We start from the raw sequence: 15,806 nt of genomic DNA on the forward strand, positions 1-15,806 counted from the left end.
GGCACTATACCCTTGGGAGGGAGAGGGACCAGGGTGCATTATCTCTGGGTGTGGACTAGAGAGCAGGGGTCTATATCCCTGGGTGTGGAAGGGTGAGCAGGGAACTATACCCTTGGGAGGGAGAGGGACCAGGGTGCATTATCTCTGGGTGTGGACTAGAGAGCAGGGGTCTATATCCCTGGGTGTGGAAGGGTGAGCAGGGCACTATACCCCTTGGAGGGAGAGGGACCAGGGTGCATTATCTCTGGATGTGGACTAGAGAGCAGGGATCTATATCCCTGGGTGTGGAAGGGTGAGCAGGGCACTATACCCCTGGGTGTGGACTAGTGAGCAGGGCACTATATCCCTGGGTGTGGAAGGGTGAGCAGGGCACTATATCGCTGGGAGAGGGACCAGGGTGCATTATCTCTGGATGTGGACTAGAGAGCAGGGATCTATATCCCTGGGTGTGGAAGGGGGAGCAGGGCACTATACCCCTGGGAGAGGGACCAGGGTGCATTATCTCTGGGTGTGGACTAGAGAGCAGGGATCTATATCCCTGGGTGTGGAAGGGTGGGCAGGGCACTATACCCCTGGGAGGGAGAGGGACCAGGGTGTATTATCTCTGAATGTGGACTAGAGAGCAGGGATCTATATCCCTGGGTGTGGAAGGGTGAGCAGGGCACTATACCCCTGGGTGTGGACTAGTGAGCAGGGCACTATATCCCTGGGTGTGGAAGGGTGAGCAGGGCACTATATCGCTGGGAGAGGGACCAGGGTGCATTATCTCGGGATGTGGACTAGAGAGCAGGGATCTATACCCTGGGTGTGGAAGGGTGAGCAGGGCACTATACCCCTGGGAGGGAGAGGGACCAGGGTGCATTATCTCTGGATGTGGACTAGAGAGCAGGGATCTATAGCCCTGGGTGTGGAAGGGTGAGCAGGGCACTATACCCCTGGGAGAGGGACCAGGGTGCATTATCTCTGGGTGTGGACTAGAGAGCAGGGATCTATATCCCTGGATTTAGAAGGGTGAGCAGGACACTACCCCTGGGAGAGGGACCAGGGTGCATTATCTCTGGATGTGGACTAGAGAGCAGGGGTCTATATCCCTGGGTGTGGAAGGGTGAGCAGGGCACTATACCCCTGGGAGGGAGAGGGACCAGGGTGCATTATCTCTGGATGTGGACTAGAGAGCAGGGGTCTATATCCCCGAGTGTGGAAGGGTGAGCAGGACCCTATACCACTGGTAGAGGGACCAGGGTGTATAATCTCTGGGTGTGGACTAGAGAGCAGGGATCTATATCCCTGGGTGTGGAAGGGTGAGCAGGACCCTATACCACTGGTAGAGGGACCAGGGTGTATAATCTCTGGGTGTGGACTAGAGAGCAGGGATCTATAACCCTGGGTGTGGAGTAGAGAGCAGGAATAGATATCCCGGGGTTGGGAAGGGGTGAGCAGGGCCCTATACTGCTGGGAGAGTGACCAGGGTGTATAATCTCTGGATGTGGACTAGAGAGCAGGGATCTATATCCCTGGGTGTGGAAGGGTGAGCAGGGCACTATACCCCTGGGAGGGAGAGGGACCAGGGTGCATTATCTCTGGATGTGGACTAGAGAGCAGGGGTCTATATCCCTGGGTGTGGAAGGGTGAGCAGGGCACTATACCCCTGGGAGGGAGAGGGACCAGGGCGCATTATCTCTGGGCGTGGACTAGAGAGCATGGATCTATATCCCTGGGTGTGGAAGGGTGAGCAGGGCACTATACCCCTGGGAGGGAGAGGGACCAGGGTGCATTATCTCTGGATGTGGACTAGAGAGCAGGGGTCTATATCCCTGGGTGTGGACTAGAGAGCAGGGGGTCTATATCCCCGGGTGTGGACTAGAGAGCAGGGGTCTATATCCCCGGGTGTGGAAGGGTGAGCGGGCACTATACCCCTGGGAGGGAGAGGGACCAGGGTGCATTATCTCTGGATGTGGACTAGAGAGCAGGGGTCTATATCCCTGGGTGTGGAAGGGTGAGCAGGGCACTATACCCCTGGGAGGGAGAGGGACCAGGGTGCATTATCTCTGGATGTGGACTAGAGAGCAGGGATCTATATCCCTGGGTGTGGAAGGGTGAGCAGGGCACTATACCGCTGGGAGAGGGACCAGGGTGCATTATCTCTGGATGTGAACTAGAGAGCAGAATTCTATAACCCTGGGTGTGGAGTAGAGAGCAGGAATAGATATCCCGGGGTTGGGAAGGGGTGAGCAGGGCCCTATACTGCTGTGAGAGTGACCAGGGTGTATAATCTCTGGGTGTGGACTAGAGAGCAGGGATCTATATCCCTGGGTGTGGAAGGGTGAGCAGGACACTATACCCCTGGGAGGGAGAGGGACCAGGGTGCATTATCTCTGGATGTGGACTAGAGAGCAGGGGTCTATATCCCTGGGTGTGGACTAGAGAGCAGGGGTCTATATCCCCGGGTGTGGACTAGAGAGCAGGGGTCTATATCCCTGGGTGTGGAAGGGTGAGCAGGGCACTATACCCCTGGGAGGGAGAGGGACCAGGGTGCATTATCTCTGGATGTGGACTAGAGAGCAGGGATCTATATCCCTGGGTTAGGAAGGGTGAGCAGGGCACTATACCCCTGGGAGGGAGAGGGACCAGGGTGCATTATCTCTGGGTGTGGACTAGAGAGCAGGGGTCTATATCCCTGGGTGTGGATGCGTGAGCAGGGCACTATACCCCTGGGAGGGAGAGGGATCAGGGTGCCTTATCTCTGGATGTGGACTAGAGAGCAGGGATCTATATCCCTGGGTTAGGAAGGGTGAGCAGGGCACTATACCCCTGGGAGGGAGAGGGACCAGGGTGCATTATCTCTGGGTGTGGACTAGAGAGCAGGGGTCTATATCCCTGGGTGTGGAAGGGTGAGCGGGGCGCTATACCCCTGGGAGGGAGAGGGACCAGGGTGCATTATCTCTGGATGTGGACTAGAGAGCAGGGGTCTATATCCCTGGGTGTGGAAGGGTGAGCAGGGCACTATACCCCTGGGAGGGAGAGGGACCAGGGTGCATTATCTCTGGATGTGGACTAGAGAGCAGGGATCTATATCCCTGGGTGTGGAAGGGTGAGCAGGGCACTATACCGCTGGGAGAGGGACCAGGGTGCATTATCTCTGGATGTGAACTAGAGAGCAGAATTCTATAACCCTGGGTGTGGAGTAGAGAGCAGGAATAGATATCCCGGGGTTGGGAAGGGGTGAGCAGGGCCCTATACTGCTGGGAGAGTGACCAGGGTGTATAATCTCTGGGTGTGGACTAGAGAGCAGGGATCTATATCCCTGGGTGTGGAAGGGTGAGCAGGACACTATACCCCTGGGAGGGAGAGGGACCAGGGTGAATTATCTCTGGATGTGGACTAGAGAGCAGGGGTCTATATCCCTGGGTGTGGACTAGAGAGCAGGGGTCTATATCCCCGGGTGTGGAGTAGAGAGCAGGGGTCTATATCCCTGGGTGTGGAAGGGTGAGCAGGGCACTATACCCCTGGGAGGGAGAGGGACCAGGGTGCATTATCTCTGGATGTGGACTAGAGAGCAGGGATCTATATCCCTGGGTTAGGAAGGGTGAGCAGGGCACTATACCCCTGGGAGGGAGAGGGACCAGGGTGCATTATCTCTGGGTGTGGACTAGAGAGCAGGGGTCTATATCCCTGGGTGTGGAAGCGTGAGCAGGGCACTATACCCCTGGGAGGGAGAGGGACCAGGGTGCCTTATCTCTGGATGTGGACTAGAGAGCAGGGATCTATATCCCTGGGTTAGGAAGGGTGAGCAGGGCACTATACCCCCTGGGAGGGAGAGGGACCAGGGTGCATTATCTCTGGGTGTGGACTAGAGAGCAGGGGTCTATATCCCTGGGTGTGGAAGGGTGAGCGGGGCGCTATACCCCTGGGAGGGAGAGGGACCAGGGTGCATTATCTCTGGATGTGGACTAGAGAGCAGGGGTCTATATCCCCGGGTGTGGACTAGAGAGCAGGGGTCTATATCCCTGGGTGTGGAAGGGTGAGCAGGGCACTATACCCCTGGGAGGGAGAGGGACCAGGGTGCATTATCTCTGGATGTGGACTAGAGAGCAGGGATCTATATCCCTGGGTTAGGAAGGGTGAGCAGGGCACTATACCCCTGGGAGGGAGAGGGACCAGGGTGCATTATCTCTGGGTGTGGACTAGAGAGCAGGGGTCTATATCCCTGGGTGTGGAAGGGTGAGCAGGGCACTATACCCCTGGGAGGGAGAGGGACCAGGGTGCATTATCTCTGGATGTGGACTAGAGAGCAGGGATCTATATCCGTGGGTGTGGAAGGGTGAGCAGGGCACTATACCGCTGGGAGTGGGACCAGGGTGCATTATCTCTGGGTGTGAACTAGAGAGCAGGGATCTATAACCCTGGGTGTGGAGTAGAGAGCAGGAATAGATATCCCGGGGTTGGGAAGGGGTGAGCAGGGCCCTATACTGCTGGGAGAGTGACCAGGGTGTATAATCTCTGGGTGTGGACTAGAGAGCAGGGATCTATATCCCTGGGTGTGGAAGGGTGAGCAGGGCACTATACCCCTGGGAGGGAGAGGGACCAGGGTGCATTATCTCTGGATGTGGACTAGAGAGCAGGGGTCTATATCCCTGGGTGTGGACTAGAGAGCAGGGGTCTATATCCCCGGGTGTGGACTAGAGAGCAGGGGTCTATATCCCTGGGTGTGGAAGGGTGAGCAGGGCACTATACCCCTGGGAGGGAGAGGGACCAGGGTGCATTATCTCTGGATGTGGACTAGAGAGCAGGGATCTATATCCCTGGGTTAGGAAGGGTGAGCAGGGCACTATACCCCTGGGAGGGAGAGGGACCAGGGTGCATTATCTCTGGATGTGGACTAGAGAGCAGGGGTCTATATCCCCGGGTGTGGACTAGAGAGCAGGGGTCTATATCCCCGGGTGTGGACTAGAGAGCAGGGGTCTATATCCCTGGGTGTGGAAGGGTGAGCAGGGCACTATACCCCTGGGAGGGAGAGGGACCAGGGTGCATTATCTCTGGATGTGGACTAGAGAGCAGGGATCTATATCCCTGGGTTAGGAAGGGTGAGCAGGGCACTATACCCCTGGGAGGGAGAGGGACCAGGGTGCATTATCTCTGGGTGTGGACTAGAGAGCAGGGGTCTATATCCCTGGGTGTGGAAGCGTGAGCAGGGCACTATACCCCTGGGAGGGAGAGGGATCAGGGTGCCTTATCTCTGGATGTGGACTAGAGAGCAGGGATCTATATCCCTGGGTTAGGAAGGGTGAGCAGGGCACTATACCCCTGGGAGGGAGAGGGACCAGGGTGCATTATCTCTGGGTGTGGACTAGAGAGCAGGGGTCTATATCCCTGGGTGAGGAAGGGTGAGCGGGGCGCTATACCCCTGGGAGGGAGAGGGACCAGGGTGCATTATCTCTGGATGTGGACTAGAGAGCAGGGGTCTATATCCCCGGGTGTGGACTAGAGAGCAGGGGTCTATATCCCTGGGTGTGGAAGGGTGAGCAGGGCACTATACCCCTGGGAGGGAGAGGGACCAGGGTGCATTATCTCTGGATGTGGACTAGAGAGCAGGGATCTATATCCCTGGGTTAGGAAGGGTGAGCAGGGCACTATACCCCTGGGATTGAGAGGGACCAGGGTGCATTATCTCTGGGTGTGGACTAGAGAGCAGGGGTCTATATCCCTGGGTGTGGAAGGGTGAGCAGGGCACTATACCCCTGGGAGGGAGAGGGACCAGGGTGCATTATCTCTGGATGTGGACTAGAGAGCAGGGATCTATATCCCTGGGTGTGGAAGGGTGAGCAGGGCACTATACCGCTGGGAGAGTGACCAGGGTGTATAATCTCTGGGTGTGGACTAGAGAGCAGGGATCTATATCCCTGGGTGTGGAAGGGTGAGCAGGGCACTATACCCCTGGGAGGGAGAGGGACCAGGGTGCATTATCTCTGGATGTGGACTAGAGAGCAGGGGTCTATATCCCTGGGTGTGGACTAGAGAGCAGGGGTCTATATCCCCGGGTGTGGACTAGAGAGCAGGGGTCTATATCCCTGGGTGTGGAAGGGTGAGCAGGGCACTATACCCCTGGGAGGGAGAGGGACCAGGGTGCATTATCTCTGGATGTGGACTAGAGAGCAGGGATCTATATCCCTGGGTTAGGAAGGGTGAGCAGGGCACTATACCCCTGGGAGGGAGAGGGACCAGGGTGCATTTTCTCTGGGTGTGGACTAGAGAGCAGGGGTCTATATCCCTGGGTGTGGAAGCGTGAGCAGGGCACTATACCCCTGGGAGGGAGAGGAATCAGGGTGCATTATCTCTGGATGTGGACTAGAGAGCAGGGATCTATATCCCTGGGTTAGGAAGGGTGAGCAGGGCACTATACCCCTGGGAGGGAGAGGGACCAGGGTGCATTATCTCTGGGTGTGGACTAGAGAGCAGGGGTCTATATCCCTGGGTGTGGAAGGTTGAGCAGGGCACTATACCCCTGGGAGGGAGAGGGACCAGGGTGCATTATCTCTGGATGTGGACTAGAGAGCAGGGGTCTATATCCCTGGGTGTGGACTAGAGAGCAGGGGTCTATATCCCCGGGTGTGGACTAGAGAGCAGGGGTCTATATCCCTGGGTGTGGAAGGGTGAGCAGGGCACTATACCCCTGGGAGGGAGAGGGACCAGGGTGCATTATCTCTGGATGTGGACTAGAGAGCAGGGATCTATATCCCTGGGTTAGGAAGGGTGAGCAGGGCACTATACCCGTGGGAGGGAGAGGGACCAGGGTGCATTATCTCTGGGTGTGGACTAGAGAGCAGGGATCTATATCCCTGGGTGTGGAAGGGTGAGCAGGGCACTATACCGCTGGGAGAGGGACCAGGGTGCATTATCTCTGGGTGTGAACTAGAGAGCAGGGATCTATAACCCTGGGTGTGGAGTAGAGAGCAGGAATAGATATCCCGGGGTTGGGAAGGGGTGAGCAGGGCCCTATACTGCTGGGAGAGTGACCAGGGTGTATAATCTCTGGGTGTGGACTAGAGAGCAGGGATCTATATCCCTGGGTGTGGAAGGGTGAGCAGGGCACTATACCCCTGGGAGGGAGAGGGACCAGGGTGCATTATCTCTGGATGTGGACTAGAGAGCAGGGATCTATATCCCTGGTTTAGGAAGGGTGAGCAGGGCACTATACCCCTGGGAGGGAGAGGGACCAGGGTGCATTATCTCTGGGTGTGGACTAGAGAGCAGGGGTCTATATCCCTGGGTGTGGAAGGGTGAGCAGGGCACTATACCCCTGGGAGGGAGAGGGACCAGGGTGCATTATCTCTGGATGTGGACTAGAGAGAGGGATCTATATCCCTGGGTGTGGAAGAGTGAGCAGGGCATTATACCGCTGGGAGAGGGACCAGGGTGCATTATCTCTGGGTGTGAACTAGAGAGCAGGAATCTATAACCCTGGGTGTGGAAGGGTGAGCAGGGCACTATGATATGATATGATAGGTTATTTATAACGCGCTTAATACCCAGAGGTTTCTGAGCGCAGACCCGGGGATCGAACCTGTGTTGCTCCGTGTCGCCTTGGTTCAAAGGCGAGAACGTTGCCGCTGAGCTATCCTCCCGGACCGGCAGGGTCATAATGAGGCCCTAGGTCATGGGTGCACAATATACGACCCGCGGGCCAGTTGTGGCCCGCCATGCTCTTTTGCCCGCGGCTGCCCTCCATTAGGAAAGTCTTTGTTGTCTTCCGGGCCGGACAAAACACTGGCCCTCATTGGCTCAGCACACACACACGCCCTAGGTCTTCTTTCTTTAGCTTAGTTTGCAAGGTAGAGACATCCTCGCTAGGATAGGGAAAGACAGGCATTTATCCCAACCCTTTTTAATTTAATAAATGGCGAACTTTGAGAAAACTGTACCTTTGTGCCCGTCTCACATTTCTGACCCCTCACACTGTTCTACAATCAACGACACCCCTCCACTGAAGTCCCTGTGACCCATGGTTCTACCATTGACGAAATCCTTGACTGGAAGGCCCTGTGACCCATGGGTCTACCATTGACGAAATCCTTGACTGGAAGGCCCTGTGACCCATGGGTCTACCATTGACGACACCCCTCCAATGGTAGGCCCAGTGACCCATGGGTCTACCATTGACGACAGACACCCCTCCAATGGTAGGCCCAGTGACCCATGGGTCTACCATTGACGACACCCCTCCAATGGAAGGCCCTGTGACCCATGGGTCTACCATTGACGAAACCCTTGACTGGAAGGCCCTGTGACCCATGGGTCTACCATTGACGACACCCCTCCAATGGTAGGCCCAGTAACCCATGGGTCTACCATTGGCAACACCCCTTCAATGGTAGGCCCAGTGACCCATGGGTCTACCATTGACGACACCCCTCCAATGGAAGGCCCAGTGACCCATGGGTCTACCATTGACGACACCCATCCAATGGAAGGCCCTCTGACCCATGGGTCTACCATTAATGACACCCCTCCAATGGAAGGCCCAGTGACCCATGGGTCTACCATTGACGAAACCCTTGACTGGAAGGCCCTGTGACCCATGGGTCTACCATTGAGGACGCCCCTCCTCTGGAAGGCCCTGTGACCCATGGGTCTACCATTGACAACACCCCTCCAATGGAAGGCCCTGTGACCCATGGGTCTACCATTGACGAAACCCTTGACTGGAAGGCCCTGTGACCCATGGGTCTACCATTGAGGACGCCCCTCCTCTGGAAGGCCCTGCGACCCATGGTTCTACCATTGAGGACGCCCCTCCAATGGTAGGCCCTGTGACCCATGGGTCTACCATTGAGGACGCCCCTCCTCTGGAAGGTCCTGTGATCCATGGGTCTACCATTGAGGACGCCCCTCCTCTGGAAGGCCCTGTGATCCATGGGTCTACCATTGACGACACCCCTCCAATGGAAGGCCCTGTGACCCATGGGTCTACCTTAGATAACAATGCTCTCCCATGATCCATCTTCTCACGAAAGATCAAAGCCTCAACTCCTGTCCCCAAAGGGTAACAGTGAACATGTCTCATATGCCATGCCCATTCCATCTCAACCCGATTGATCTCACCGCTTTCACGTCACATGATCAACCTCCCAGCACATACATGTTTAATGTACCATGTCCATTCCAACTAACACCCGACCCACTTCCGTGCACAAACATGCCTCATGTACCATACCAATTCCATCTCGCACCAGATCAACATCCTAGCTCAAGCAGCTCTGGCATACCATGTTCATTCCATCTCATCCCCGATCGACCATCCCCACCATAAACATGTCTCTGGTACCAGGCCCCTTTCATCTCACATTGCATTGATATCCCAGCTCAAATCTGTCCCATGCACTGTGCCCATCTCATCTCACACCAGACCTACCTCCCAGCCAGTACATGTCTTATATGCCATGCCCATCTCATCTCACACCTGACCGACTGTCCCATGCACCGTGCCCCTTCCATCCCCACCAAACCTACCTCCCAGCTTGTACATGTCTTATATGCCATGCCCATCTCATCTCACACCTGACCGACTGTCCCATGCACCGTGCCCCTTCCATCCCCACCAAACCTACCTCCCAGCTTGTACATGTCTTATATGCCATGCCCATCTCATCTCACACCTGAACGACTGTCCCATGCACCTTGCCCCTTCCATCTCAGGCAAAACCTACGTCCCAGCCTGTACATGTCTTATATGCCATGCCCATCTCATCTCACACATGAACGACGGTCTCGGGTGCCATGCCCATTCCATCTCACACCAAACCTACCTCCCAGCTTGACCATGTCTTATATGCCATGCCCATCTCACCTCACACCAAACCTACCTCCCAGCTTGACCATGTCTTATATGCCATGCCCATCTTATCTCACACCTGAGCGATGGTCTCGGGTACCATGCCCATTGATTGTCTTTGCCAACTGTTACCAGACTGCCCAGAACTCTGCGATTTCTAATGCCCTTCCCTGGGAATGCATCGCCAGCCTTTTCCAAATGCCAAGGGAATCTGCTCTAACCTGTTGGAAGGTTCCAGAGAGTTTAGGGATGACCATAATGATTGGCAGCCCAACAAGCGTGAAGAGAGCCAGTTTCCATGACATCCAGAGCATGAACACGTAGAGGGAGGTCACCCTCATAAAGTACCACATCAGCAGGCTCAGGTTCTGGCTCAGAGACTCGCTCATCGTATTCGTGTCAGTCGTGATCCGTGAAGTGATTTCTCCTGCGAACAAAGGAACGACAGGGCGGTTATCATTTCGTAATTGCCAGCGGGAGGCTTGCTTAGAGGTGATCACTGTAGAGAGAGGGCAACACATCAATGGGCCCGAGGAAGGGACATTCCTTCCAGCTACTAGAGGTGGTCATGCCCTCGTGGAGAGCGAAGGATAGAGCAGTAAAGAGACCAGACTCACATCTCACCCTCAACCCCTGCCCTTAGCCGTATGACGAGCACCATATGGAGCAGTACAGAGACCAGACTCACATCTCACCCTCCAGCCCAGCCCTTGGCCGTATGACGAGCACCATATGGAGCAGTACAGAAATGTGGAGCAGTACAGAGACAAGACTCACATCTCACCCTCAATCCCAGCCCCTAACTATATGACGAGCGGCATATGGAGCACTACAGAGACCAGACTAACATCTCACCCTCAATCCCAGCCCCTAACTATACGACGAGTGGCATATGGAGCAGTACAGAGACCAGACTTACATCTCACCCTCAATCCCAGCCCTTAGCCGTATGATAAGCAGCATATGGAGCAGTGCAGAGACCAGACTCACATCTCACCCTCAATCCCAGCCCCTGGCCGTATGACGAGCACCATATGGAGCAGTACAGAAATGTGGAGCAGTACCAAGACCAGACTCACACCTCACCCTCAATCCCAGCCCTTGGCCGTATGACGAGCAGCCCCCATCTCACCCTCAATCCCAGCCCCCGGCTATGACTAGCAACGTATGGGATTTTAAAGTCTCCTCCCACTGGGATTCCCCAGTCCCAGCAAAGGGAGATTTGTATGCCCCTTCCCACACAGGATTCTAAGGGCCATCTCATGGGGATGGCTAAGTCCCGGAACCGGGGATTTCTGTGGCAGAGTACTTGGAGTTTTAAAGATACACAATGTTGGAGGATGGGGCGGTGAAAATCAAATAATTTTGGAGAGTTTCAGGATTGAGGACTCTGAGGGAGGATAGGACAAAGGACCCATGGATTTGAACACTTATAATGTTGGGATTTCTTGACAGAGGATATGAGGAAATTAAGACTGAGGACTTAGTTAATTAAGTATGAAAGATGTGAGAATGTAAAGATCCTAAGTCTGTGGGAATTTAAGACCCAGCAGATGTCTGTATACTAGTATCAAGGAAGAGTGCCTGGGCCAATCATATGATTCAGGATGCAGGCAATAACTGGAGATAATGAACTGCATTCCAATCCATATGGTAGGATCGGTGCACCTCTTTGCTTGGTCCTTTAACTCATTCCCTGTGCCTTTATTGCCCAGTATAGCCCTCATCTGTGGCCATTCTGATTGTATTAAAACCAATGACAAAAGGATATTTTCGACCCAGAACTAGGTTATTTAGAATCCAGGTTATGGAGTTCTCAACCCACAATTGACGTGTTTTAGGAGCTGTACATGGGATATTCAAGATCCAGAAACAGGGATTTTAAGAACAATCACTTGTAGATTTCCGAACACTGAATTGCGAGTCTAGGACTCAAGATACGTGATATTGAGGCCTTGGACTGGGGAGTTTATAGCTTTGCGACTTGTAATTTCCAATTCATGGGTTGGAGTGCATCTCAGCTTCTTCTGGAGTTAAGGTGTTGTGATGAATCTGACAATGTCATTGCTGCTTCCCCAGGGAAAGTCTCCCCCCATGTGTCCAAGGAAAGGCGGAAACTGCCCGACTCTGACCTGGGGGCAGGGGGGAGGGGGCTACTTAAGGGCCGACCACATGGAGGGATAGGATCCCTGCTTCACAGGAGAGGCATCGCCAGATAAGGCATGGTATTCCCCCACTCCCTTTACACCCAGTGACCCCTCCTGGAAACCCCAAGCCCTTATGGCTTATTTTTAATGAGGCATTTGAACATCCCGGGAAGAATAATAATGAAGCTCGGGAACACTCTCACGAGAAAATGCTAAATTGTACTGCGACGAGGAGGAGGGTCTGAGTAAGGGGAGATCACTTGTAGAAACCAAGGAGCTCGCTCTAGCTGTTGGGCTCAGCTGATTGGTAATAGCCCATTTTAACCACGTGGGGAGAGGTAATAGGAACCTGGTGTTTCTAATTGCAGTTAATTGCCTGACCCTGCCTGATCTCATCAGTGGAACATGATGAATGTTCTGCATGGGTGGTAATCTTCTTAGCCTCAGACCTCCTCTTCCTCGGCTCAGTATTTGTTTAGGAAAGGGGATGAGGGTTGGGAAGTTGGTATTTCCTATTAAAAAGGATGGGATAGGGGGTTGGGAAAGGCGGATACCGCGTTTCGCCAGTGGGTGCTCCCCCCCCACTCCCCGAAGACCCCCCAGTCAAGCGATCCTCCTGCACTAGTCCAACCCCAGGGTCTGGATCCAAAGGTGATGGCCGTGCCCTGGCCACCTGACTAAGAGATCCTCGGGAACTAGACTGTGAGACACCCCCTGGTTTCTCACAATAACTTCTGTTTGTGAACTATAAATAAGCTGAGAAACTGGGGGGAATGGACGCCCCCCCTGAGGATTGTGGAGCCCCCACCTGAGGTTTGTGGAACTTGGATTGTTTCTTTGGGCATCTGTTTTGAACTTTGTGTTGGAACTGTGGAAAGAAACACAATTGGCCACTTAAGATACTATATACCTTTTCCCGTTATTATAGGTTTAGAATGTAAGGGTCAGGTTAGGATTTCGGATCCAGGACAGAGAACTCTTTTGCTTTTGGACATTCCGACATGGACATGCTTTAGTTTCGTTGAGGCAGGGAACACCCACATAGTGAGGGGGCAGGATAGGCCTTTCTCCAAACCTCTTAACTTTAATAAAGGTTTATAGCAATCAACACAATGCCCTTGTGTCTGAGTCCTGCTCCCGATTCCTTACAGTGTATTCTGGTCTCTCCTCGAATTCTGGGTTCTGAGCGGTTAGAAGTAGAGTTGGGCAGGGGATTTGTGCTTACCTGTAGACAAGGTGTCGAAGAAGGCAATCTCCTGCCCCAGCACAGCTTTAAAGACCTGTCCCTGTATCCTCACATGGACCAGGCCCATCGTCCAGTAGTACAGGTTATCACAGAGGAACTCGGTCATTGCACTGTGGGGGACAGACAGAAGATAGAACACAGGGCCATTACCGTCAATATACAGAGGACTGCTGGGCTGCAAGATTTCCAATCTGGCCAGGCTGGCACAGTGGCATGATGGATACAGCTTCAGAACTGAAAAGAATGTTGGTGCATGCCATGCCAAAGAAAACAGACAGCATGCCTGCCAAGATATCCATGTCTTGTCACGAAGGTACGCTGCAAGCTTCATAAACAGATGTACTGTGACAGGTATGCAGCAAGCTTCATTCAGAGATGTACTGTGAAAGGTACACTGCAAGCTTCATTCAGAGAGTTGCAGCGAAATGTACGCAGCAAGCTTCATACAGAGAGTTACTGTGAAAGGTACACAGCAAGCTTCATTCACAGAGTTACTGCGAAAGGTATGCAGCAAGCTTCATACAGAGAGTTACTGCGAAAGGTACGTGGCAAGCTTCATACAGAGAGTTACTTCGAAAGGTACACTGCAAGCTTCATGCAGAGAGTTACTGTGAAAGATACGCTGCAAGCTTCATAAACAGATGCACTGCGAAAGGTACACTGCAAGCTTCATGCAGAGAGTTGCAGCGAAAGATATGCTGCAAGCTTCATAAACAGATGCACTGCGAAAGGTACACTGCAAGCTTCATACAGAGAGTTACTGTGAAAGATACGCTGCAAGCTTCATAAACAGATGCACTGCGAAAGGTACACTGCAAGCTTCATGCAGAGACTTGCAGCGAAATGTACGCAGCAAGCTTCATACAGAGAGTTACTGCGAAAGATATGCTGCAAGCTTCATAAACAGATGCACTGCGAAAGGTACACTGCAAGCTTCATGCAGAGAGTTGCAGCGAAAGATATGCTGCAAGCTTCATAAACAGATGCACTGCGAAAGGTACACTGCAAGCTTCATACAGAGAGTTACTGCGAAAGATATGCTGCAAGCTTCATAAACAGATGCACTGCGAAAGGTACACAGCAAGCTTCATTCAGAGATGTACTGTGAAAGGTACACTGCAAGCTTCATTCAGAGTTACTACGAAAGGTACACTGCAAGCTTCATGCAGAGAGTTGCAGCGAAAGATATGCTGCAAGCTTCATAAACAGATGCACTGCGAAAGGTACACTGCAAGCTTCATGCAGAGAGTTGCAGCGAAATGTACGCGGCAAGCTTCATACAGAGAGTTACTGTGAAAGGTGTGCTGCAAGCTTCCTACAGAGAGTTACTGTGAAAGGTGTGCTGCAAGCTTCATAAACAGATGTATTGTGAAAGGTACACTGCAAGCTTCATGCAGAGAGTTGCAGCGAAATGTACGTGGCAAGCTTCATACAGAGAGTTACTGTGAAAGGTGTGCTGCAAGCTTCATACAGAGAGTTACTGCGAAAGATACGCTGCAAGCTTCATAAACAGATGCACTGCGAAAGGTACACTGCAAGCTTCATTCAGAGATGTACTGTGAAAGGTACACTGCAAGCTTCATTCAGAGTTACTACGAAAGGTATGCAGCAAGCTTCATACAGAGAGTTACTGTGAAAGATACGCTGCAAGCTTCATAAACAGATGCACTGCGAAAGGTACACTGCAAGCTTCATGCAGAGAGTTGCAGCGAAATGTACGCGGCAAGCTTCATACAGAGAGTTACTGTGAAAGGTGTGCTGCAAGCTTCCTAAAGAGAGTTACTGTGAAAGGTGTGCTGCAAGCTTCATAAACAGATGCATTGCGAAAGGTACACTGCAAGCTTCATGCAGAGAGTTGCAGCGAAATGTACGCTTCAAGCTTCATACAGAGAGTTACTGTGAAAGGTGTGCTGCAAGCTTCATACAGAGAGTTACTGCGAAAGATACGCTGCAAGCTTCATAAACAGATGCACTGCGAAAGGTACACTGCAAGCTTCATGCAGAGAGTTGCAGCGAAAGGTACGCAGCAAGCTTCATACAGAGAGTTACTGCGAAAGATATGCTGCAAGCTTCATAAACAGATGCACTACACTGCAAGCTTCATGCAGAGAGTTACAGCGAAAGGTACGCGGCAAGCTTCATACAGAGAGTTACTGCGAAAGGTATGCTGCAAGCTTCATGAACAGATGCACTGTGAAAGGAACGCTGCAAGCTTTATACATAGATGTACTGTGAAAGGTAGGCTGTAAGCTTTATATAGAGATTTACTGTGACATGTACGCTGCAAGCTTTATACAGAGATGTACTGTGAAAGGTACGCTGCAAGATTTATGCAGAGATGTACTGTGAAAGGTACGCTACAAGCTTCATAGAGAGATGTACTGTGAAAGGTACGCTGCAAGCTTCCAACAGAGATGTACTGTGAAAGGTACGCTGCAAGCTTCATACAGAGATGTACTGTGAAATGTACGCTACAAGCTTCATACAGAGATGTACTGTGAAAGGTGTGCTGCAAGCTTCATACAGAGAGGTATTGTGAAACGTACGCTGCAAGCTTCATACATAGAGGTACGGTGAAAGGTAC

The 15,806-nt window shown here is 52.8% G+C and overlaps 1 protein-coding gene across 7 annotated transcripts in view; it reads right to left on the reverse strand.

Moving 5' to 3' along the window:
• Positions 1–15,806, reverse strand: part of LOC138522049 (antigen peptide transporter 1-like) — a 142,202-nt gene that overhangs the window by 93,314 nt on the left and 33,082 nt on the right. For all 7 annotated transcript variants that reach the window (XM_069635274.1, XM_069635280.1, XM_069635278.1 and 4 more), the window contains exons 4-5: positions 13,202–13,332; positions 10,051–10,256 (exon numbers count right to left, since the gene is read on the reverse strand). In XM_069635274.1, the coding sequence (XP_069491375.1) occupies positions 10,051–10,256; positions 13,202–13,332 (337 nt within the window). The remainder of the gene's footprint in view (positions 1–10,050; positions 10,257–13,201; positions 13,333–15,806) is intronic.

The sequence above is a fragment of the Ambystoma mexicanum genome, chromosome 13 (assembly GCF_040938575.1).
Source record: "Ambystoma mexicanum isolate Mex_15411 chromosome 13, UKY_AmexF1_1, whole genome shotgun sequence".
Lineage (NCBI taxonomy): Eukaryota > Metazoa > Chordata > Amphibia > Caudata > Ambystomatidae > Ambystoma > Ambystoma mexicanum.